Raw genomic sequence first — 27,573 nt, 5'->3', positions numbered from 1 at the left:
TTGTACAATTAGTAACGGACTGGTTCAAGGAAAAAAAGATCAAAATAAGACCTTGTTAATGTTCCGAAATACTTAAAAAAATAGAATAGAATATTCCAAGTACCTACAGCTGTAGCTTGTACCGTTGTGACAATTAATGATAACATTGAGTAAAAATGCTTTTGCGCTATACCTAACATTATATTGCATTAGTGAGGTATATTTTACCTTAACTTATCATTAATGATTTAGACATAAATCCTATAAAGTTACTCCTCTGCTAAGCTACTTAAAATCGACCATGGAATAAATAAATTAATCCTATGCATTACAAAACGCGGTAGAAACATTTATAGACTTAAACGGTAATATGCCAAGATGTCTGTGGGCTGCTGGTTCATAAGCAATTATTCACAAACAAGTGCCTACGGGCTGCGGTCGACCCTCATTGCCGGTTGCCAGGGTCACCTTAGAGAATAGAGATTACACGAGTTAAAGGTACTATTAAACTGCACAGGCATGTACGTGACACAACTTTACTAGCAGTTCTAAATTAATTCAGGAGTAAAGTATACTAAAAGTATTTTTTTTAAGCGATAATATATTAATTAGTTGTTTTTACGACTAAACGGTTTCGAAGTTACGTATTACGTATAAAAATTATTACTCAAAATTACGCATATATAAATAAACTTGAGCAAAAACGTAGACATATTATCGTTGTATTTAGTATATGAACTAAGTACATAAACAGCTTATATATAGTTTGAAATGTATGTACGATTCAATTTCGCGCGGAAAGTCAAATAAATTAACGCAAAGCGCATCTGACGTTAGCGAGAGCTACGTAATTACCCAAATGCGGATTTGCATAAGAGTAGAGGAATAATTGAACCCCAGTGTAAATAGCCAGAGTTAAATCGGATCTAGTTTTCCCGCTAAGTGCGGCGAACATTCTAAACAAGGCTTGAAAGGTGTTCAGCATGAAGTTTTAACTGGATTTGCTTTGTGGGATATTTCGCTGGCGTATGGCCGCGCAATGTTTGAATAAACCTATTTATGTTATCACATTACAGTGACAGATTTTTGATGTAATTTTACTAAAGCATAACACAATACTTTCTTTAATCGTTACTTTTTGTTACACTTCCCGCTTGTCAAGCGACTTATTATAGTTTATTACGGCTATATTGCTATATACTGCATTTTAACATTACAATGTAACAATAAATGGAGGTTTATTTTTTTGAGAACTATTATTTAGTTTGAGGGTAGTGCAAAATTATAGACACGGGCGGTGGTCTCCGTATATTGGACGTTCTTGAGTTATACATTGTTTTCTTCTTATGTCAAACTTTGATTTGTATTGTGGTGGATTTTATTGTTTGTTCGTACAAATACACTTCATTTTGTTTTATTTTAAAACAATAACGCATAATAACATTAGGTATAATAATCTTAATATAAACAGTAATATGTATATTATGTTAGCTTATTGGTGTATGTATGTCAGGGATTTTGCGTGTGGTTTCACGTATCCCATACTGACTGTAATACAAGAAAGCTCGGATAAAACACTCGTTAATAACAACACGAATGACAGTTCGCTTTCACTTTCACTTGTTACATCCTTGTTTGTTGAAATGTTTTGCGACCTTTCATCCACATTGGTTTCGCGTTGAGCTGCTGCTATTCGTTAACAATTACGACGTACATTTATTTAGTTAAATTATATGAAAGCGAGTATTTATTTCAATTCCTGGACTAATATTTTGCTCTGAGCTCTAAAGAGCAAATATTTAAATTATGTAGTTAAAAACAAACATAATGTACGTCGACGATCCGACCCTCTCCACAGCTTAAATGAGCAGTAATAAATATTACTTTAATTTTAAGTATTCTCCTGAGCTACAGGCCGTACTACACGTATATAACAATTAAATACTAGAATAGCTGATCTTATAAAAACCCACAACTCAATTAAAAAGCTCCGAATCGAACGTTAATTTTGCAACGAAACTCAAGAGAATCGTCCGACGGCGTCAAATCCTGTCGGGATAATTAAATTAATCGACGGCACAACACTGATTCTCTTCAGATATCCATTTACCGGCATTACTGTGCCACTCAACTTCAAAACTCGATTAAGTTTAATATTAATATTGGGAGCGAAACGCCCTGTAGTTATTGCTTTCAATTACGTACGTAATTATGGCAAATTGAATTAATGAGATTGTAATGGAAACGTACGAGTTACGTTTTAAACGAGCGGTAATTAGAATTAATTACAACTAGCATTAATAAAAATACGATCGCTCATCAACGATTAAATTGTTCACAACTGTATCGTTAATATGGATTGAAAGTCTCAAAGAACTTCAATACACGATGTTATTAGTCTCAGTTGGAGTGTTTGTATTTCACACTCGTGATCATTTATCAAACGATCGAGAAGTCATTTATTTGCTCGGAGCGCTATCGAGTGGTATTATTTTAAAGTTTTCAAACTTCGAGTTTATTTTGCTCAAGTGGGTGGTGTTTGGGGGCAGCGAAGCGGCCAGACGTAATTAGATTAAGAGGTACGTGGTCGGGACCGGATTGCAAGCGCCTGCGAACAATGCTATCACTCTAAGCTCTTGGATTTCAATGGCCGTCGACTTTGTTTCTGGTTATTCCCATTTGTACGTGCTTAAGCCGCCTCTGTTTATACAACAGCAAACGTATTGAAATTATTGCCACGAGTTCGGACAACAATATTCATTACGTTATATTTATAAAATCGCTCCATGCCGTTTTAACAATGAATATAACATCAACGTTAATTTAAATAAACCAATTCATTCTCCATTCGCCGGCGGAAATAATTCTCTGTTAATTTTGTGATAATTCGAGCGAAGCTTATTAAAATTTCAACGGTTTAACCTTTCAACAATTCGATTGTAATGAAAACGAATCTTGGCTGGACGCGAAACGTGATTTTATTCAGTTGAATGCTAAAGTGTAATATAATGTACTTAATTAGGGGCACTTCGCGTCAGCTCAGATCTTGTAATTACGAAACAGAGCAGCGGCGCGTAATCAGCACCCTTTGCTACGTCGACACGCGCTAAAGCTTTCCATGTTCAACTCTAGCCGCTTTTGAATCACATTTCACAACCTGTTGACGAGTTAGTTAAGCCCCTACAGCGTGTACAGAGCCGTACAAAGCGAAACTCGCTATTAACCCTCAACTGCACGTTCGTTTGACAACTGTGACCTGCCAACTAATTTCTGTCGGGCGTACGCGCTTCAAATAGTTTAAAATAAGTACGTGACAAAAATCTAATTAGTGAAATGGTCTAAACAATTTGTAAACAGGTGCCCGGCTCTCCCGGGAGATTAATCACTCGAAGCCGCGTCCAGTAATAAGCCGAGAAGGAGTAAGTTTGCAACTCGAATCGCGCAGACATTTATCCACTACACTGTTTTCAACTTTCAAAGAGTCGGGGAGCCGTTTAATTAATTTACGCGTATCGTAAACACCGCCGTAAAGTTTTAACAAGAAGAGTTTTAGAGATACTTGCCTTGTCATCTTCGCCTTCACTATCACACTGCAAAGGAGAAAAAATATTATGAGTAAGTACACAACATCGCTGAGAAATAAAAGATAACATGCATTAACAGTGATAATAAGCAGACATGCATGGCGGTTGATATAAATTAATTCTGTGCGACTAAACAAACTGCACTCTAGTACGACACAATGAAACGAGACGACTAAAGCGTTGTTCAAATACTGTAGTATTATCATGCAAATAGGTTTATTGTCAAATATCACATTAATGTTAGATAATGTATGTATCATTGTTACAAGTAAATACAACATTCATTTGTTCGTAAACATAATATCAATCTCCGTATAAATATTGAGAAGTCAATAGAAGAAAAAGACTATCGTCGAGTTGGATCGACAAATAAGCTATACAATATTTACGGAGTGAGATCGCGCGGGGAACAAGGGATCAGAATGAGATATTACAATTTCAAATAAATACAGAACATGAAGTATTCAGGGCGGTAAGGTAATGTTATAGTACGGTGCGGCACCGCCTCGACAAATCTTGTGATTTAGCAGCGATACGCGCCGAATATCGAATAGGGACTGTGTATTTTGCGTGATCAGGGTAAATTTGCACAAGGTAATCTAAAATTATAGCTTTCGCGTTTAAGTCACTCTTCTAATGGAGTTTCATAACAATATCGCAATGTTTACAGATATGTTTAAAGCCTTATTAATGTACAAACAACCCCAAGTCTCGGAAATTATTACAAGTGAAGACATAAAAGTAAATGAACGGAAAAACAAAAAGTGAAGTCGCATGCTGAGTGAGTTAAACTCGTAGTTTAAATAAAAAGCACAGTCGAGCGTTCGAAGGTATGGCAGAGATTTGTAAACTTAAGGACAACAATGATTATACTCACGATATAGCCTTTTCCGGAACTACAGCGGCTACTGGCCTGTAGGCAGGAAAGAGAAAGCGAATATGTGAGTGGAGTGGAGTGAAAAGGGGAGGTAACGTCGATCCCATCTCTCCCTCAAATTGACATTGTGTTGTTATTTGTCGCCGATACATCCGTGATAGCAAACGTTAAACATTCAACCCCACTTTATTCTATTTTTATTCAGTTAATCTCGCGACATTGAATATTGATACCGGATCGTAAGAGTAATAAATTCTCGTGTACATTTTAGTTTGATTTATAGCGGTAAAATGATAAATTCGAGCTGAGAGATGGGTAATTGCAACTAAAGTAGATTTACGTATGAAATCATCTAAGAGACTAACAAAAAATACATCCACAACATTGAGTGAGATAGGTTAACATGCAATGCCGTATCGGACGTAAGTTTTACCGATGGTCACAAGAGATTTAAATAACTATGTGGACATATAACACTTGCTTAGTTGTATGATATGACTGTACATCGATAGTGGCCAGTTTTTGGTACAAGTGTATGAATACGTACGTCACTGAGACGATCGCGCGAGGAGTCAGGATCGCGTGGTGCCACGGAACTGCCAGTGAGTCTTTCTGACGCTCTGCCGCTGTCATCCGACGTACCAGCGTCTTGTATCAGCGTTAAACCCTGCAGAAGATCATCTCACATCAATTGGTTACATAGCTTATAAAGATGATCTCATGAATAATTCCTACAATGAATAATAAACGAATCACAATTTCAAATCAAACTTGTTACAGACTAATTTAAATCCTATACCGTTAACGTAGCCAAGGGCACATAAAAGGGGCACTTTATTTCACAATTCTATTACTTGAAGGGAAAATGAAAGCTTTTATGTGGGTCTACGAAATTGAGCGGTGTACGGAAACTTGATAAGAGGGAAAGACGCGGAAAGACAGGTCTCCGTAACATGGACTGAACGTCGGTAATAAAAAGAGTTCTCCATTTATCACATTTCGCGTCTATTTTGCTGTGGGGAGACGAGAATGCGTCTCTGCTTAGCGTCGAGTGCTCGACGAAACGGATAAAAGAAAATAAAACGACTAACTCGCTGTAAATGGATAACTCTCCGACCGCCCCCGCTCACTGAACTTCCATGTTATTATTACTTAGAAGTTAGTCTCGAATCTGATTTTGTTTTTCTATCCCTCCTTGTATAACTTTTTTGTTTTGGCGTTATTAATTTTTGTGTATTCATATAGAAACGTTTGTATGGTTTTATAGGTATGGGGTAGTTAGCATAATATGTTTTATTAAATTCATGTCTATAAATAAGCTTTGAAGATAACAATTATTGTGCGCAAAAGTAATAAATACAATACAAATGTATTTGTGTCGCGAAGCTATTATTAAAATATATAAACTATACATTTTTTTGTAAAAAGTTATTTACATCCGTTTTTCAAACGTTTTGTACAATGTATATAAACAAAAAAATTCAAGTAAATGACACATAATATATTTATAAACACAACGGCAAAGTCATTATCATTATTCGCTCCCAGTTAGCTTCATAATAAATGATGCCAACAGGGAGTGGTCTGGTCCCATAATTCGTTTCGTGAAATTTTTTTGGCACGGGATTTTCCGGATTTTACTCTCCACTCGAAAATTTTATCACAGCTATTACGAGGAAACTGAGCTCTCTTAACGACAGAGACGCCGAACATAATAAGAATGAAACACGTTGTCTACACATTACGAAGGTCGATTACACCTTCAATTGACGATTCAACGGCATAAATAAAAAGCTTAATTCCTTAAAGGGAAAACAGCAGACTTGATGATTTGGATTTTACTATTTACTAAGTTTGCTTCAAAGTAAATATCGAACAAAGAGCGTCCAGATAAACTTGGTATATATATGCGCTTGACGGAGCTACGGCTATGGAAGATTATAAATAAAGCATATTGTCTAAATACGTGGTCGATTACGCCCCAATTCTAATAAATGGGATACGACCCTTTACGGATAAGTCGCACACATTTAACCCGCGCGTACAAGACCCCTTAATCCGGTACAACACCGCGTTTTAACGCCGGATGTTAACCGCATAATTGCTTTCGCTCATTACTGCTATACAATTGTTTAACTGATTTAATGTTATTTAAAAACGATGCGTAAGGTTAAATTAGCATGAAGTGAAACGGATGCGATATATAGGAGCGTTAAGATGGCCGTTTTGACGCTTAATTGAATTTAGTATAACACTTAGGTTGAAAGAAATGTTAATCAACCGTAAGTTTTAAACATTTATTTAAAATAAAAGTATATAAATATGAATATTACAGTTATCTATTTAAAAGGACATGGTGTTAACTAAGCCCTACAAAGAATTACTATGTGCCAATATTTAAAAGTTAAATATAAATTAGTTAGGTCATAATTTCATATCATTATTATCCACGAATGTCAGAACGGCCACTACAACGAGCCAGCGGTGTAGTGCATGTAGGTCGAACGAGGTCGGTTTGGGCGCAGGGTGGTTGGGACACGACCGCTAATTGAAACAACGACTGCCGGACATTACTTATTCATGAGAAATCCATACGAACGTGATCCACGCGATAAATTATTCAATTAAAGTTTTCGTGGACACTGGCTTCTGATTTCAATCACGATTAGATAATAACTTGTCTATGGGCACCTTATTAATAATGTATTGTCGTCTGGCTGTGCGCTTGTTAATCAAACGCATAATTATAATTATCTTAATATATATATTTCTTGTGTGCGTGTGTATGTGACTGAACTCCTCCTAAACGACTGGACCGATTTAGACGAAATTTTTTGTGTGTGTTCAAGGGGATCTGGGAATGGTTTAGATTCACAATTTTGTCCGCTGGACAATGTTTTTTTAATTAATTTTCAATTTATTAGTTGTTGTTGATTTTGGAATGTTTTACATTGGATCCGACAGACGGCGCTACCATCGCAGTGTCAAATTTTAAATAATATTCGAATTTTAATTTTAGTCTGTCCCGAAATTTAAAAAAAGTTTTGTTATCATTGTGTTATATCGTGTGTGACCATGTGCTGGATCGTTAGATATTGTCATAACATTTGAATAATAATTTTCATCAAAATGGCTTATTAAAAATTGAAATTTTGAAATTAAAGACGTGTAGACAGGACAACGTCTGTCGGATCCGCTAGTATTTATTAATAATTATTAATAAAGGCGGGGTTCGAGAATGACATCCTTTGACATAATATACTGTTCCGAGTAGTCTTAATTTTTTAAAGTAATAAACTAAAAAACAATCATTATAAGTTATAATTACGTCTCTCAAAAGCTTTTAAACGTTAAGGTTAATTAAAAAGTAAAAGTTAATTCAGGTTTATTCCTGTCATAGTTGTAACTATTTGACTCGTGCCTGCCTTTTTTCAATTTTATACAAAATCACATCTTGTTTTACAATGCAATGTTTCCCAAGTCTCAACTAATATCAAAGTTATTGAAGATAGTTCAAAACTTTTATGTGCAGCGAATCTGCGACTGCCGGTGCGACTGGCATATTTAAATAAAGATTTAGTGAAGTTCAAAGCGTTTAAATATTTTATAGTTTTTTATATTCTTAACAATATTTAAACATTTAATTTATTTCAATATATATGGAAAAAAAGTTCCGCTGAATCAACGCATAGCAATTTTAATGAATGCTGGAAATGAACATGGTTTTAATTTAAGTTTCTGCCAATATATATGTAATATATATTTTATAAAATTAAAAAATAAATACAATATATTTTTTACCAAATAGACAGGAGTACCCATACAAAAAAAAAACGATAAAGCAATATTTTAGTTTAAGTGCTTTCAAGCATCTAATAAAATATAATAAAAAATGTAAAAGTATGTTACTTTTATGAATCTTTTAAATCTTCTACAAGCGCAAATTGTCTTTCATTATATTTGTACGATGCATTGCAATCTGCATAGTAATGTAGTCAAGTAACGTCGGCGTTGCGTTACCGAGACCTTATTCTGGTGCAAACATTGGTTATTGACTTTCACTCTACTAATTGTTCATAGTTTTAAAACTAATAAAACTTAATCAAAATTATTCTTTAGTAACTTTAGATTTACTACATACTAAATTTATAAAATCACAGCCGATTAAGACTAAATACGAAAAGAGTATAATAAAAAAAATATAAATATAAGACTATAACAATATATCAATCAAAATACACAGCCCACTGGATGGTACGCGGTAGTACTGTTTAATCAAAATAAAGGCGAGTATTAAACACTAGAATCCTGCAGCAGTGAGGTGGCAAGGCGCGGTTCGTTAAGTGGCGTTGCATAATTTATTTATGTCTCGGCACGTTACTCCTATGTTGGGAGTTGACGATACCCTAATTACTGTACAGTGGCAGACGGAAGCTATCTGCAGCTACTTAATTTAACCAACATTTGAGCTAGGTAATTTATTGTGCGCCGTGGTTATCTGATGAAGAGGTTTTGTTATTTTTTATTCTACCTTTTCTCTGATTATTAATGTATATGAAATGTTCGTTCACAGTTTATCAACTCAGTTTCATAGGTTTAAGAGACTTTATAATTAATTTAAAATAAAATAAATATATTCATATAGATTTCAAGAGATCAAAGATAATAACTGGTATTTCGACTGTTATCAGTTGTATTTAATTTTTATCTTTAATACTTATTATCTCAATAAAAAATCTTTTAAATTTAAATGTTAACGAAATAATTAGGACGCTATTATGTTGTTACTAACTTAAAACAATGCTTTCAGAATGATCAATTGGAGTAATTTTATACACCATATACGTATCATATACGGTCACTTTAGGTCATGTATTTTGCAGCCGATTTGTAAGTGCTGATATTCAGGGGCGCAGGATCAATTGACTGCAACGTTGACGTGACAGCGTCGGAGCCGGCAAATGGAATTTTGCGACAGACCGAGCTCAGATTAATATTACACCGAGCCAACCCGTGCTAATGGAACTGCGATTGAATTAGCATTTCCACTGCATTGTGGCGATTACGCTCGCTAATTCTGTATTTTATTGCCACATTTATGTTGACGATTTATTTAAACTATTCATGAACTTGTGAATAATCGAATATCTATTGAAATTAATGATTCTATTTGTTACTAAGTCTTAACTGTACATAATTAATTTCATAACGTAATCAAATCAGACATTAAAATTACAACTTTTCCGGTTGAGACGTCGGGCGTGGTTTCTGATATGTTAATGAATAATGAATGCTGAAACGTTTTGTTTCAACTGGCTGAATACAATATATTGCAATCAACCGTATCGTTCATATCAATCCAGATGTTAATAAAATTCATTCTTGAAATCAATAACACAAGCGAAGGCGAAACCAATTCAATAATAACAACCATAATTACAAAGGCACTAAACCTTGAGCTATTTATTTTCAACGATAAAAATACACAAATCCCCACTTAAGAAACACATGAAACAATTCAATACGATAAAAATAAAAGCAATAATTATCTCTCTGAAACTTATCACTCACTCAAAACCTTAAATACAGATAATATCGTAAGAAGTAGTCTTCGTACTTCCTATGTCTACGTATCTACAAATCAGAAAAAACCAGATAACTTAATACTGAATATATTTTTTATCTGTTCTAAAGAATTTTCACTCAAGCCTTGCATGGAATATATAAATACGGTTTTGTTACCAATGTATTGCAACGCGGAAACATTGAGGTAATCGGTTCCTTCGTACATCAAGTAATTATATAACGGTCCACGGCTTAGCATAAGCCAGAAGTTTAATCCTACTACCACTTAGTGAAGTTTACTTTGAAATTGCGGTCTTAATTTTTATGTTCAAACTTAATTAACCTAATTCGGACGTTTGCGGATGCATAAACAATTCATTTTAATTAAGACCCTAGGTGTTATACAATCGTTGAGTAGCGAAGGGAAAGTTATGTTAAGCAATACTTAATTTGATAGCGTTATGATGTTAATACTCACTGTCAATAAACATTCTAAAACCAATTATTAGTCATATAGAATTTGTATTGATTCAATTTCTTGTTTCGATTGATATTTGTATGTGCTCTAAATGAATGTCAAGTTTGCCTCTAAGTGCTTGTCACATTAAAAATTGTATTTTGTGTTTTTTTTACCAATGCATCAGTGTGCCGAGCGTTGGCAAACTTTATCAATAAAAAAATATATTTTTTTTTTATAATTCTGTTTTTTTTATCCACTTAAGTATTTTATAATACTACAACACAAACAAACTATGCACATATGTTTAAATGATGTAATGTTCTTTTGATCTACGTCGAATGTTTCTTTTTATTAATAATAATAATACTACTCCCCTGCCTTTTGTCCAGGGACTTTTCTATCTCTCAAATTTTTCTAAAATAAAACCAGATACATTATATTAATTACAATAGACTAGTTAACGAATATGGCGAAGGTTGTTGCATTTTACTTAAAATCAATATTAGAAAGTATTTTTTTATTTTTATTTCAATGCATAAACATTGTTTAGTTAATGATATTTAACTTGCCTTATGTTTTACATATTCAAAGAATATATCTTACAAGTGATGGTAAGACAAAAAAAAGTACACTGTACAATGTTGTAAGATGATTTTATATAAGGTCTTATCGTTATCCCTCTACGATAAAGATTATACTTACAATATAGGCTAAGTGTGGAGTAATATATTAAGTATATTTTTTTATTAAAATATAAAAGGTTGAACGGTTTACTATGTAAATAAATGTTAAACAGTTTGTCTATCTAAATATATTAACGTTTTTAAGGAAGTAATGTCTGATCGGACACGATAAAAACGATTAATGGCTCTCAGGTGAATCGACTTATAGGTCGCCTGTGGATATTTATCACAAGTGCGTTTTAATGCTATAAGCTCGGTTGATATGGCAATATCATTTATTAATGGTTTCGTCTGAACCCCGCAGACTGCAGATATCAGTTGTTGGCGCGATCGTTTGTCCGATAAGGAACGTATACGACATAAGCAAGCAATATCACTGCGGGAGCTGAATAAAAACGTTCGTTCGCGGCGGCCGTGGCCACTCGCCAGTTCTCCGTGACAACACAATAAGGATCGAGCCGTCGAAAGCAATCAACTTGTGTTCACTTCACCGCAACCAATTTCGTCCGGAAGTTCAATTCAATTTGTACTTTATATTAGTGTTGCCCAAAATCGGTCTTGGTCTTGCAGTCTTGGTCTTGTTCTTGCATTTTTGCAAGACCAATACCAATACCAAGACCGCCTTATCGTAGCAAGACCAATACCAAGACTGAAGCCTGCAAGACTTGAGCAAGACAATACTTAAGCCTGCAATACTCTTGCGTCTTGCAGTTAGGACAAACTGAGATTTGGGCGTTATCAAATTTTCAACTTTATTACTAGAGAAATAAGGTTCAAGGTTGATTGGGAAAATGTGACGTTCTGCGAATAAACTGTTGGTCGGTCGGTGTATTATATACCTACATATTTGATAATTTACCGACAAAGACGCCGCGGTTTGCAACAACTGTATCACAGCATTTGACACGCTGTCTCGATAGTGGGTGATTTGAACAAATTTGAAACGTGGAAAAACTCCAAATATGAGCGACGTCATATTGCTTTACGCATTTGGTTTTAAAATACATTTCCAAAAATCAAGATATGCAGTGTCGGTTTATCAACTTCTATCGTATCTACTCTAGTAGCTAGTAACCTCCATAAAAACAGCAGGCAACGTATAGTTCTAATAAAAAAGGAACATAATAAACAATATTATTTGCATAATTATCTACACTTTATTTTTGCGTAGGCACAAAACCTATTTGATTTTGATTCTGATACTTCTGTTTTTTAATCTTTCAAAGATTTATTCTATCTATCAAAGAATGCCGCATTTTTCTTTGTCGGTCTTCGGCTTGTGTGCTTATAAATATGAGTTTTTATTTCAATTTCAGTCATTTCTAATTGAGTTTCGCTTCGAGTCTATCTTATTTATTATTCTCGCCCATTTACCTAGCTAGGTACTCTAAATTCTTATTGCTTTCGGAGTGAATGTTTACAATTTGATATGAGTGACGAATAAATAGCAATAGGCTAATAGGTATTTGCAAGTCTTGCGAGACTTGCGAGACTCTTGCTGCAAGATCAAGACCAAGACCAAGACTGAGAGCGCAATACCAATACCAAGATCAAGACCAGGTGTATTGACGCAAGACCAATACCAAGACTGGTCTAAGTCTCGTCTTGGTCTTGCATTTGGGCAACACTACTTTATATTGTTATTTGTGAGTGAAGGTTTTCCAAAATCCGTCTCGCGACCACCTTGCTTCTGAGTAATCACGTCCCTCTTAAGATCGTTAATCGAGAACATAAAATACGACTACTATTTTAGAGTTAACAATTATGACAAACAAACGGCGCCGTAATGTACGTGTAAAACCAATTAAAGTCAGAAGTTGGCTGTCTGGTACGTGTTTGAAATTTTACTGCCTCGTCTCGAAGACGGGAGCGTAACTTAATGATCATGTAGTGTACCGGGAGACTATATTCTGTTTGACGATAAATTAAATTTGCGAAGCGCTATTAGCCGACACCCCAAGTTCCAACTGCCAACCTCGCATGTACAATAAGCGTATTGTACTGAAGTTTAAAATAATGTATCATTGTAAACTGAACTTATAATCCTAATAACACAAAGAACGTAAAACGCTGTTTGCGCATAGTTTATTTGATGTTAACACTATAAATTCCCGAGAAGGAATTCAGAAGCCACGCCAATGAGTCAATATATTATATTCTTTCCTCGAAAGAGCAATATTTTCCGCTTTTTTTCGAGCAGCGCATGGGGCAGTCAAATTGGATGGTATTGTGACATATCTCGGCAGGTGGCAAACCGTCGAAAGGCACGTATAAACGCTCACACACCGGCGGGGACTTCATGCCAACGCTAGAAACATGAATCTATTTGGAGCTTATGTGTAGGAATACCTACAAGACGAAATTCGTGCAAGTGCGGGGATTGGCGTAAACTTTATTTCTTTGCGATCGCGATCTTTTACGCACATTTTTTGATATAGTTTAGTAGAATTATTACGAGCAAACGATAAGACGTTACAAAGATGGTATTCTCGGTTATGAATAATGTATTAAGCGCTTTACTTATAACCATTTGAGTATTTTTCTGTGGTTATACAAGAAGCTTTAAGCATTATGTTAATGTTGATTTTATGTTTTCTCATAAATGCTTACAATATATTCATGGCATTTAGTAAACTGCCTATACGTAATTCGATTGCTCATAAACTAGTGTCATCGCTCAATAAAACAAGTATAAATTCATATGAATACTGTTTGTGTACTGAATATTTTATTGCGAAACAGTTGTAGCATTCACTGAAGTTGTGTTCATGAGTAATAATAATCGGTCAATTTATATAGGAACAGAACACAATGGTTGTGCGGACAGTGGGTGGGTAATATCAGTGGGTTTTCAGACGTTTTATTTTAATATCGTGTCGAATGCAGTCCACATTTCGCCCATTCCATCCAGTCTTTATCCAGTGCAATATTCAAGCGCATTGTGATTCACAGCCTTCCGTCTTGCTACTCTCACTACAATCAACTATTCACACAAAAGCTTTTCAATTTTATTTCCAGCGTTTATTTATCATCATAGTATTTACAGTTTTAGCTGAGATTGCTTTTTAATTTTATATTCATTGAGACGTTCATTACGCTTTATAATATTGTTTATTTTATATCAATGTAGTATTTTGAACATATAATATGAAGAGTATTCTGTGTGATGGGTTTCAAGTATGAGTGCATATTATCGTGCTTAAATAAACAAATGGTATATTTAAAGCTGTCTTGAAAACATTAAGACATCAAATAGACATTGTAGGGTTGTTTGGCGAGTGTTCAATTGCGGCAAATGGCTTAGTAAACGATAAAAGATAAACAACTGGCGATAGTTACACGGCCGTTTAGCGAGATGAACCAAAGTGCGATGACAAGTCTTTGCATTTTATGTGTTTTTGCGAGAATGCCCGGAAGCGCAGCCGTACAGATTTAGAATCGCTGCATTTAGACGTGAGATCACTGAAACCGTTTAATACGTGAACAACTGTGTTGGCTTTAAAACAAACGCGAGAGTTAACGAGGTAAGGCTTTAGGTATGCAGTAGAATAAAAATCAAATTACGCCTTGAATACTAATTAATTTGACTGAATTTACGTCATACTTACGTAATCACTTTGATATAATGAGACGTTAAATGCAAAAATATTTAATGTTTACGTTACCATCTAAGAACAACATATTTAGAAATAGTCTTAGACTTTTTATTATATACAAACATGATATTTCTATTTTGGTTATTAAACGAAACAAGATTAAAATTTGCCTCATATCGAGATAGCTAAAAGTGGTATTAAACATTTCATCATTTTTGTATCTTAATTTTATAATATTTTAACGTACCGAGCATCATATTTAAAATAATATATAAAGTCTTATTGGTGATAAGTTTACATATAATTTTGTTATTACAAATTTAGTGTATATTAGTTATTGTTGTTAGTTTTTTATCCAAATGTTTTGTAAACAGTATAGAACTTAAGTGGCATTATTATTAAAGGTGGAAAGTTAATAAGTACGTTTACAAATACCATTAGGCACAGATAATTGAATAACACCTACACGCATTAGTCGCTATTAGTCTAGCGATTGTGTTCAAGGTACCTTGTTGTAGTAATGGGAACATAATGTATCATTGTAACAAGGTAGATGAACAAAATATTAAAGATAGGTCGAAGCTATTAAAGATATTTATGTCCGATTTATTAGCTTCCTCTATCGTCCAATTTTGATAAATTTGTATGAAATGCTCTATCACTCTAATATAATATTTAAGTTCATCGAGCTATTCGTCTTTCTCCTAAAAAATGTCAACTTTTGTGGTAATTGATGTATGTAAACTTTTGAAAATGATTGATTAACAATATATCAAAGAATATGTTTATCTCAATACAGATAAATTACTTGATAGCGAGTATATATTGTATTTTATCTGTAAAAATGTTGATAAAAATAACCATGTAAATCTAAGAAATAATAAACAAATTCAGTGTTTTAAACGATAGTTTTTTATGTCTCGCAAGCGTTTGAGCCAGTAAACTTGATAGTTGAAGAAAATTTGCGGTCTCCGGCGCGGTTGCTAGCAATTGTGTTTAATTGCCGCAACCGGCACTTATTTACAGTTGTTCCGCTCATATTAAACTTCTAATACTTATACGATTACGCTATAAACAAGCTAAAACGCGATTTGACTTATTTTGTTCTCAGATGTCTCTTAGCAGGTACTTTATATGTTTCAGTGATTGTTGTTTTTTCCCATATTGCATATTTTGGGAAATTTTTAGTTCTTCTATGTAGTGTGTATCATGCTACTACAAAATCAAGCCGCATTTTCTTTATTAAATTTGCGGAACGCTTATTTATGTATAATCTATTAGTGAGTGCAGTGCGTTAATAGATTATAAGAATATCAACTAAGAGAGCGGTGTATAAATGCACACTACCAAAACGAATACGGCTCAAGCTTTCGTGTCAATGAATACAAACAGGCTTACACAATACACAGTACTCACGTTAGTGTTAACATTGTTAGTCGGGTGGTTGCGGGTTGCGTCTCCGGCGAGTGCAGCCAACGGCAGGCGAGGTTTGGTTGACAGCGCATTCGTGCGCGGCGAGGAAGCACATTTTACTGCAGCCTGTGAACGAAACAAATGTTAAGGACCTCTTGATTTACCTTCTTATAAAGCTTTAATGTTTTGCTGTTTTTATAGACTTATTACTAACAACTTCAGGGCTCGTTGTTTTAGTTATGCTTTGGCGATCACCTTGTTAATGTACATTACTAGTATTCTTTTGGAATTAACTGATTATGTTTTTACTAACCATATTTAGTTACATAGAAGTTACAAAATAGCATAACATATCATATTGATTTTAAAAAGAGATTATTAATCAAGCAGAAAGAATCGAGGAAGGCGTAGCTGGTACAAGCTAATTCAAGTAAGAACAATTTAAAAGGAATCCATTAAAGGAATTAACTTAAAATGTCAACCACTCTCGAGAATATTTATTGCTGCTATCAATAGTAGTTAATTGGTTCTAACTAGATACGATATCAATTTATCAAGTAAAATAATTAATAATATTGTCAACGATGTTATAGTGGACTAAGTATATAACGTAGTTTTTGACTACAAGGTGAAATAAAAACGAAGACTAATTAAATATCTTTAAATACTTAGATAAAAGTTTTTATTGAAGAAGATTGATATTTTTTCTCAAGAGAAATATAATGTTATTTTGGTAGTAAACGTATGTATCACTTTATAACACCTATATGGCTTGAGTTTTAAGTTTTTATTAAGTTATATATCTTTTGTAAAAAATTGTGTTATATATAAGTATATTGTTTTATTTAACTATTTGCTTCACCAATTGAATGAATTTTAAAGGAAGTAGTTCAGTTAACTAATTTCGAAGCGAAGGTTATTTTAAAATACTATCAATATACGACTCCATTATAAGGTTTTATAGACTACATATTGAATGACGTACTTAAATGTCACTATTATCCAAGATGAAAATAAATTTAAAGCAGATGGCTCAGGCTATTAATTCCACATAAGAGGTTTGATAATAAATATATTAAGCGGATTCTATGCGATTAGTTTTATTGACATGACACGTAAGCCACACAATATATCAACTATCATAACAGCTATATATATTACACCTTTATGAAAAGAATTTACTATTCATATATATCGTACCGTACGCATGTACTATATACCTAACATTTTTTAAAATAAAATAGTAAGTAAGTAAATACCAAAAATTTCTTTTCTTTAAATCAACCCATGTAGTTGTGATATATGTCTCAGTGACAGAAAAAGGGATTAGTATGTGAAATAGATGAGTGTAGGATTAGCACTCGGGCACAATATCTTTTTTAAAATCAAAATACAATCATACTCAGAACTAGTTATTTATATCTGCTATGAGTATTTCGCTATGAATTTGATATAAGTGGCAATAAAATAAATAAATCACGGAAAACATTCATGTTTGCAACATCAATTTATTCGGAGCATGAAATAATATTACGATAGAGGCATCTGGATTTAAGATGTCGTTCCCACGGAGTTAGAGCCGCCGGCGGAAAAATAACTCGAACGTTTTCTACGAAACTGTGATAACCTTTTTATTACACTGAAATGAATTGTATAAAATCTTTTGTCAAATAAAGATCTAGGGAGAATTTTCAAACATTCTTTTGTTAAAACCGCATAACAAATTGTTTGGTTTACCATTTAAGAGGCAAAAGCAATTGTTAGTTTTAATTAATCTTTGAGAATTAATATAGGATTGAAATCGGTATAATAAATATTTCTGTGATAAGAATTTATTTAGATTATTATAAAGCTTATCATCTTTTTTAAGGAAAAAGAAAATCGAAATCTTTATAATACGTGACACACATACATTCCAGTGTACGTTCCGCTGACCATCTTTCAATCACATTCCACTTAACCAAACTAGTAATTTCTCCGGCAATCAGAACCCATAACCGGGAAGTTCGCACTATACGATAGAAACAAAGCAACGAGGCGGTAATTTTTCGGTATTCTAAATTGTCCTATATCAAGAATAAATTTTCGCAACAGAATTAACCGTAAATGGAAAACATATTACGATAAGAAAATCTTTGCGTTAACCGTAAAGAGAAATTAAATGTAAATGTGAATATATAACCGTCAATTATCGGGCGTAGAGAGAAGATAAAACGACAGATAATGTGTGTCATTAAGTTTTAGAACAGCACTTAACCACAAGGTGGTAATAGTGTAAACAAACGTAAGTAAACGTCATACTTTAGGACGTGATTGAATAATTGATATCTGGGGCTAAAACCTAATTATTAGAAGTTTCAGCAGTAGAATTTTACGGCAAAGATTTAGAATTTGATCTTATTAACCAGATTATGACAATCACCAGCCTTTTAATACTTTAATACTGTACAATACAATTACAATCATGTTCATTATATTATAGAGATTTTTTTAGTTGTACTTTTTAGCCTCATTCATTAGAAAAACTACTAAAGACGCGTAGTCGAACCTTCTAAGAAAGTATAATGAAACGGTTTTATTATTTACGTTTTTATACAGCTGCAAATCAATTCGTAAGGTTCCTTAATATAAAAGGGGTGATTACAAATTATAAGACCTAATATAACAATGGAAAAATGTGATACAACATTTAATAACTTAAAAAAACTAAATATTTTTATGTTTTACGGAGAAAGATCATTAACACACTTTGTTGCACGAATTTACGAGAAAATACAGTGATACTATAATCACAATCAAAATCTAATATGAACTCTGCGACTAAGAACCAGCGTTAATTGTAAAGCGATAGTGAGTCGATCCGGTACCTTTAAACGTGAGAAAGTCGTTGCATATAAAATAAAATATCCCGGCATCGTTAACTTAAGTAATCACCTGTCAAATTCTGCCGCGATCACACCTCACACCGATCGTATTGTAATTACTGTACCGACAATGAATTAATCACTAAATACGACAGCACTGATATTAAGTTTAAAATTTATTAAACTATTTATAAATCCGTAATTAACATAATATTTAAGTTACGTTATTTAAATACGCATATAATTAATTCGTAGATAATATACTTATAATTATTTTAAATGTATGTGTTTTTTACACTGTACATATAATTGTTATCTTTTTCTTCATCATAAATACTAAGAATAATTAAATAATATGCAAATTAACCGTATAATTTATGTGTATTAACTATGCAAGCACAAAAAATACAATTAATATAGCTTTGCTATTTTTGCAATCAAAATAATGTTTATATTCCTCTGCAATAACACAAAAATCATATTTATAACATCAAATTTATTTTTAAATTAAGAGCCTTGCATGCAAGGTTTTAGGCAAATTTGCACCGATGTAGGCCATTGCTGCACAAAATGCATTTAATTTTTAATCTTGCGGTGGCGGAGGCTGGGCTAAGCGTGAACTTAATTTGCCGGAGCGCTTTAATTAACGGCGACACGGCAGATCATTAATTAAGTCATCAGACAAGCGGGTGTGAGCGCCGAGCGGATTAGGTGCTACGGTAATCAACGATTATGGAGCTCCATTGAGTATAATATAATTATCTCGTTTAACAACATAAGCTTGACAAATTTCTAAGTTGACTGCAAATTAGTTATAACAATTTAACTTAAGGCATTCTTAAACAACTGATTTATTTGCGGTGAGAATTTAACAAGACAGTACAAATGAGGAATCATAATATAGCTGTCTAATCATATAACTTTAAAACCAATTGTGATAAGATCCACGTTATAATATAAGAAAATATAAGGATAAATAGCTCAGACAGGATAAGGCTACAAATAGACTAAACCACTAAACAATAGTTTTAAAAAAATCTCTTCGCTCCGACTCATTTACTGAATTAAAAAAACTGTGATTTTGTTTGTTTTCATAATAAGGTAAACATTTTCTATTTACAAGAGTTTTGGTGTCTAAAAATATCCAAATAGCTATATTATATGTATTACATAAATAAATAGCTTAATAATCAAATACGATACTTTAATCTTAAGAGATCGTCAATTATTACCGAAGGGTGATCCCAAGCGACTGCCGTGGACGCTGAAAGTTATTAAATTCGACTATCCATACCCTGTCGACGGGTCCTAATATAGGATGGATAAATCATTATGAGTTAAACGTTTAAGGAAGTTAATAGATAAGGTTAAATAGGTATTTGTTGAACACAAATAAAAGCAACATTACAGTGCTTCTACGTAGACGTCCCGTGTACCTGCTAATTTTAAAAGTATAGCATAATATTTTTGGTTAAATCTTACACTATAACACAAAAAGCTTTGGATCAAAAGAAAAAATTAAAACCTTAAAGGCATAAATAAAAAAGTATAATACTCTATTCAATATCCATTATGATCACTAAACACGGTAACAGCAAAAAGCGTTAAAAAACGAAAGCAATTGTGAAGAATCTTTACAAAGAGTAAAAAAAAACATCCATTCATTTTTGTTAACAAGATTGTTTAGATATCGGGTTTTGTTTGTTATAATAGTGAACTGCTACCAACTTTACCTGTAAGAGACTTTTTAATCTTATTAATCGAATGCCACCAATACTACCTACTAATAGCTATGTATATATGTAATCTCTTCGGTGATTTCCCTTTCTTTTCAGGTGTTGATGTTTTCATATTTGGAATTGTTTATATTGTCGCGATATTAGGTTGCCAAAACCTAAATTAACCATAAAAACATTGTAAAGAAATTAACCCCGTTGTAAAGTTTACACATACTGACTTTAAATATAGCCATGTAAACATTCAGTGCTGTTACTTGTAAGCTATCGGCACGAGGAAACAATTAAGGGAGGGATGTTATCGAAATATTTTGTAAACTAGTGTTATTGTCGCGTGTCGACGGGTGTTTATTTCAAAATGGGTACCGCCTCCGAGCCTCCCTATTTGATAGGAACCCTTGTAAAAGCGTAATTAATATCTTCAAGTCGTCATTTTAAAACTTTTAATATTAACTTAGCTAACATGTGATTGTGTGTACACAAGGCGACGAATCAGCTAGTGTCATTTACAGTTTTAGCAAATACTTATTTTGGCATTTAAAACTGTGTTACCTCTTAGAAAACTACTAGCGAAAAACAATCTCTATAACATTTGTAAACTAAATTGATCAAATCCACGAGAGTTAAATAGGAATAGTCCAGATTTTCATTTATTTCCGGGTCATCAATCAACCGAAATATGTTGGAGTTGTCAACATTCAAAAGGGCACGAAACGACCGCTCGGGCACGTCACAAACGCAATTCAACTAACTCGATTGTAAACATTGACTTTGCTTTGACGTTTTGTGCGATAATAGGGCGATGTATTACAAATGTTTGTGTAATGTCGCGCAATAAACGCAAATATGTGCTAATATCCACTTCACGGCATCTGTTATAATCAATGATTACATATACAAGTACATCTTAATAGAATATGCTGATTAATTGGTGCGGTCACGTTTTAGTGTTATCTTTTAGCACGTTTCTATGTACAGACAAATTACACAAACAGTCAATACAAGACCTATCATTCGTGTTAAATGTTTAAAAGCTGCAATTATCTATTCAAATAGACATCCCTACCCATGGTTATTTTTAGTAGAACTGATAACGAAAAATAGTTCTATTTGTTATACGCTCTATCGAGCTGTTATAATTGAAATTCAAGCCAACATTTACACGAGACTAATCATAAACTCTATTGTTTATACTCGCGGGCTGGAGTTACGACAAGTTTAACTCATATTTTACAGAGTTAATTTAATTTAGAATCTTGTGCCACCGCATTAACGTTTATGTTAGCAATAATGTTTCCAACAAACAGTTTCTAAATAAGAAATGAGTTAACGATAAGCCACTCACACTACAATGTATCGTAAAGCATGTTAATAGCTGTGGAATAACGTATGCAAATAACTGGTGTTTTATTAAACTTTTGCTACAACATAAACTTTAAAAAAATGTTTTACTCGGGCGCAAATGGCAAGCATGATTACGTATCATAAATAAAAAATAAAAATTAAACTCTGAAGTTGTTTTATATGATGGTTAAAATGTCTATGAAAAGAAATAGAACAATAGATAGTTAATATTTATTTCGGTGTCGCGATATAATATATAAATAAGCGTATATCTTAAAACGCCAAAAGGTAAGCAAGGTTTTTATTACAAGTGTACTTTTGTGATCTATTCCGTCATCTCAAGTCTAGTCAAGTGGATGCCGTTCGATCGCTCTTGCCGAGTCTCGCCGCGATTTGCATGATAAAGAGCGCTAACTTCCAATAGCTGTACGCGACACTAAGGACGCCGCTTTTCATGCCTTTCACAAGCCAATGAATAACTTACCTACCTTATACTGAAGGCATAAATTTTATTAAATCCAAGCAAGCATTAGAGCGTGGAAAACTTATCATATTATTTATTTAATTTCCCGTTACTTAAGTGAATCTAATCTAAAAGGACTTTAAAAGGTAAACACCAAAGAACATTGTAGTTAGATACAACTATGTTTTTTACACGAATAAAAAAAAATTACCTATTCGCGCAATGGTCTGTCTCTGATGAGAAAAAAATATTTAAATGTAAGTTTGTAACATTCTGGTTAATAACAACCTTCTTGGTCACGAAAACAATTAAGTTTTTATAGTTCTTTTCGTAATTAGAGGCACATTGTATATCGGTTACCGCGTTTAATTACGCGTAGAATGAGCGATTAGCTGTTTTCATTCTTTCATACAATAGCCTTGTTTAGGTATACTGTACGTAATAAATATTTTAACGCCCGCTTTCATAGCCAATTTGCCTGTTAAAGAGAAAGTATTTTCAATAGAAAGTACCTGTTTTAATTTTTTGCTTAAGTGAGAAAACAGTTTAAATTATGCGGTAATATTGTTATTACGACAAATATGAGGACAGCATTAAACTCATAATAATATATGGTACGACTTTGAACACAATTCCTGTACCAAGATACAATACTAAACATATCAACATATCGAGTTATGGTGCTTCACTCATAATTTTCACTTTTAAAGCAACTTTTTTAACAAGATTAAATGATAATATAAATGGCAATTATATGCATAAATAGTTACATATAATCAAAATATTATTCAAGTAGTTGTAAGCAAAATGAATAAATTTTTGTACATAAGCAAAGTTACAGCCATATTAAACACAAATAAGTTTACCAAAAATGTTTGATAAAACTTGTAGGTAACAAAATAAATCTGTACACATGCTCGAGACTGGAGTATTTGCATAGTTATTGCTCAAGAGAACACTCAACAATTTAAAGTAAGTACGGACAAACAAAACTTTCCCCTACAAGCTTAGGACAAAGCATTTTTCTGCAATATTCATATACCTATGAGGGATTTGTTTATTTGCTTGATATAAGTGCATTTATGAGCACTAGTCTTTATCTTTTTACTTCACATCATATGAGTATCTTAGTTATGTATCATTATTTTATACAAATATAGGAGTCACCATAACTTAAGCCATACACACAATTAAAAATTAATCAAATATAGTAAAGCCAAAAATGATTTTGGGGTTTTTTACTTAATGAAGACAGGCTGTTTTATGTCAGATTAATAAATGCTTACCAAACCTTATACAGACAAACAAAAAACCTTTGCATGGTAAGATTCTAATAAAACATTATTGTATTTGGCTTCTTCATGACTTTAGGCGACAAGAATAAACATATTTCACCATAAATCCTAAACATTCTATTTCAAACATCATTTAATTGAACAATGGCTAGACGGTGTAGGTGTTACAAAGAGGGATACAATTAACATCGGAATACTTTCAGTGTAGTTTCTAAACCCGAAGTTACATAGTTAATAGTTTTGTTGACAATCGACTTTCGAGTTAAAACAAGCACTAACGGGTAATAAAAACGGAAGAAACTTTATCAAAGTATTTATGTCAAAAACAATGAATAGGAAGCTTGTCGAGACAAATTTATATTCTTGACCAACGTTCTAGAATATAGATTTCGTTTAAGACAATTGTTTTGACTTTTACAATAACCTTTATTTTGTGAGAACTGAAACCTGTTCTTGCGTGATAAAGTTTTTAAGACTTGATAGATGTAACGTACGTAAAACAATGTGTCTATCATGTTTTTATAACAATGTGGTCATTACTCAATTAGGGTTAATGTGTATTGTTTATTTTTTAATATTACTATATTATTAATTGTTAAATGGGAAAATAAAATGAATTAGGAATAATATGAATTAGGATTTTCGAAAAATTGTAGGATCCAATTCAGTCAGTCTAGTCAGAATTATTTACAGCAATAATGTAAATTTAAAATGCGATTTTTTATACATTCTATCGCTCGGTCCCAATAAATATTCAATTGGAAATATTGCAAAGTCATTTATAAGCAAAAAGCGTAGCTCAGCAAATTCGTCGGTAGTGTATTTTCACGCTAGCCAACTTCTCCGTACCAGATTCAATCTCAACCGCTTATCAGGTGGATGGGGCTTGTCAAACTTTTCAAATTAGTTTTTACCACGCTTCACTTTACATTTTAATAAGATTAGCTCGATGTTCAGTCTAAGCACAGTAAACACGCCAACTTTATGATCAGATTTTATGTTTTCTTTACAAACTACGTACCCATTAACAAGTTTTAGTCATTTTAGGACTTTATACAACGAAAATTACAAAATAATTTTAATTGCACTACGTCAATAAATAAAACCAGTTTTAATTTGAAAGGACACACTTTTGGATAGGTTCATTTATTTCCAGGTTTAAAATTTGAAGCCAAACTTTACTTAAGTATATACTTATTTAACGGTTACACAAAATGTATAAATAAGACGGAATATGTATATGTTGACAGCTAGGTTCAATTACTTAATAGTGTGCTTTTCTATAACTAGAGAGTGCATTTTATTTGAGTACAATGTCCTGAAGGCGAAACGGGAGCTGGGTTACCGTGGGAAAATCATTAGGCAAGTACTCATTGTGTTTATAGTTCGCCGCTCAGCGGGCGTCAGATGACACGGTCATGCTCGTATAACTTTACTTAAACCTCGTCGGCAATTAAAATCACGACACCGCTGCCCTACGAGATAAACTTTAAAATAACTGGTAAACATTGTATAGTGCAGACATATTATTCTTTATTTATATAAATATGAGTAAGTATTATAGCTAAAAAATATATGATATAATAAACTGGTATCCTCTGAAAAGTTATTATTTTTAAATTATTTTGTATGGTAAATATGTATAAATAAAATTATTATTTTCTGGGCAAGCCAATACATAGCCTCAGCAACCAAAAATGCTAGGTACAATATTCTTCAATTTATTTTTAATAATTTAAGAATGCCTTTGTTCCCCGATATGACATTTATGAACACATCATTATTAATACTCATTATTTTAGGATTAGTCATTCGCTATTGCTTAGTGTGAGAGTTAAAATCATCAACCAGAACAGAATCAATCAAAGCAGAATCCAGTTAGTTGGCAAATAAGCTTTATTATAAACTGTTATAACTTTATCTTAGATTATTAGGTTTTATTATCTGTAAAGAAACAGAAATATTACGTTATTCCTATTTATATTTGATACCACAAGCGCTTAACATAAAACAGAAAGTAAGGTTCATCAGAATTTTAATTAGTCTTATAATTTTCTAACAGAATTTATTTTATTATTTATATACAATATAATAACGGTTTATTAGGAAACCCCTATACATAAATGGGTTCAATATGTAACCACATGCATTATAGTGAACAGATGTTGGCGCAATTTTCAAACCAGTTTCTGGTAGAAAATTAAGTTACAGCCATTGTAAGTAGAAATTGCATAAATGTTGCACACTGCATGTGGCGAATTAAATAGGAGCAAAGGAACCTGTTTTAGAGCCTATAACATTTATGAGCAAGGCTCATAACTAGCCACAAATGGTGAGCCTGTCACCATAATTTAGAAAGATAACATACAACTTAGTTTTATTACACCATATGAAACCTAATGTGTATCGTTGTTCGAGACGGAAGGATAAATGAGCGCAAACGAGCGAAAGCCAGAGCCACTTAGACCGAATTTACACTTAGCGGGAGACCGCGGGCGCACTCACGCCTTGAGTAATACTTTCGACGTCAGCTGCTTGGTACGCAAAAATTTCGTATCCAGTACTAAATGGTGAATTGAAAAAGTCTGATAACAATAAATACGGTTTGTCCAGGGTTGAGTGTAATTTCAAAATAAGTACACTATTCTTTATTCAATAGGTCAATGCACTTCCGAGACGTCGTTCGAGGCGATTACGGAGCGACGTTTTTGTAATGGGGATACTCATAAAAAGGAACAGTATTTAGCAATGCAAAATTAATTAATTCATAACGAGCTTCGCTATGAATGTTTATCGTGCATGTATTACATAAACTGAATAATATTGACAATGGATTCACATTATTGCTATTTCAACTATCACTATTATCAATAAGTTTAATCCGAATGTGGGATTGATTGTTGATAGTATCACCTAATTAAATGGTAATAGCTTATAAATTTGTATTGGTTTATTAAGGTGAGTACAAATCATAATAAACATAAACTCGACAGACAAAAGCAACAAAAAGGTATTTGTTTAATTTTGTTTTTAAATAAGTTGGCATGTTAGAATATGATTCAATAGGACTTACTTCGAGATCTTCGTAGGTGCGAAATGCCATTATGGCGAAACCATCGATGATATCCTCCTCGCCCAGAGGCTCCTTGGACTTCTTTCTCCTGGCCACCGGGCGAGGAGGTTTTTCTCTCGCAGGGGACTCGTCCTCGCCACTGTCCCCATCTTTAGCCTTACTCTCTCTCTGTGCTTGCATGCGCTGAGCCCGTTCCCTTCGCCTGTTTCGCTGATTGCGCTGCTTTACTTCGTTTTCCATCGTTCGCACATTATTCGAAACACCCGACCACCGTGCTTCACTACACTAAAGTCCGCACTACACTTTTATCACACATGGTTATCCTATGTTTCTAAACCAAAAACACAATACAAATCTTGCACACAGAAGACACTGGCTGTTTCCAATGGCGGACCGTACACCGTTGCCGCATTGCAAGTAAAATGGCCGCGTAGCACTCGACGGGCTGTTTTTTATCACTTTTACGTAAACGGAGGCATAATTACACTTACACTAAGATATATTACAATATATTTTAACAAAAACTTATACAATAAAACGATAAATTAGTTTTGTACATTATTCTCTATGTTCAGAATCAGTCAATAGTCAATACAATGAAAGGTGTTGCACGACGCCAACGCTGCGTTGCGGTCGCGATG

General features: G+C 33.2%; 1 protein-coding gene across 6 annotated transcripts in view; it reads right to left on the bottom strand.

The window, feature by feature from the left end:
* LOC111003412 (fibrosin-1-like protein) overlaps positions 1–27,563 on the bottom strand; it is a 55,135-nt gene extending 27,572 nt beyond the window's left edge. For 2 of the 6 annotated variants that reach the window (XM_022273907.2, XM_022273910.2), the window contains exons 1-5: positions 26,933–27,562; positions 16,161–16,283; positions 4,988–5,107; positions 4,441–4,476; positions 3,543–3,569 (exon numbers count right to left, since the gene is read on the bottom strand). In XM_022273907.2, coding sequence (XP_022129599.2) covers positions 3,543–3,569; positions 4,441–4,476; positions 4,988–5,107; positions 16,161–16,283; positions 26,933–27,172 — 546 coding nt within the window. In that variant the 5' untranslated portion in view covers positions 27,173–27,562. Of the gene's footprint in view, positions 1–3,542; positions 3,570–4,440; positions 4,477–4,987; positions 5,108–16,160; positions 16,284–26,932 lie in introns of all 6 variants that reach the window. The other 4 variants (XM_022273908.2, XM_022273909.2, XM_022273911.2 and 1 more) reach the window with 4 other exon arrangements.
* Between the last annotated feature and the right edge of the window lie 10 nt (positions 27,564–27,573).

Source organism: Pieris rapae, chromosome 4 (assembly GCF_905147795.1).
Source record: "Pieris rapae chromosome 4, ilPieRapa1.1, whole genome shotgun sequence".
In the NCBI taxonomy this organism is placed as follows: Eukaryota; Metazoa; Arthropoda; class Insecta; order Lepidoptera; family Pieridae; genus Pieris; species Pieris rapae.
Note: the sequence above shows the minus strand (reverse complement) of the source record. Positions and strands in the feature narration are given on the sequence as shown.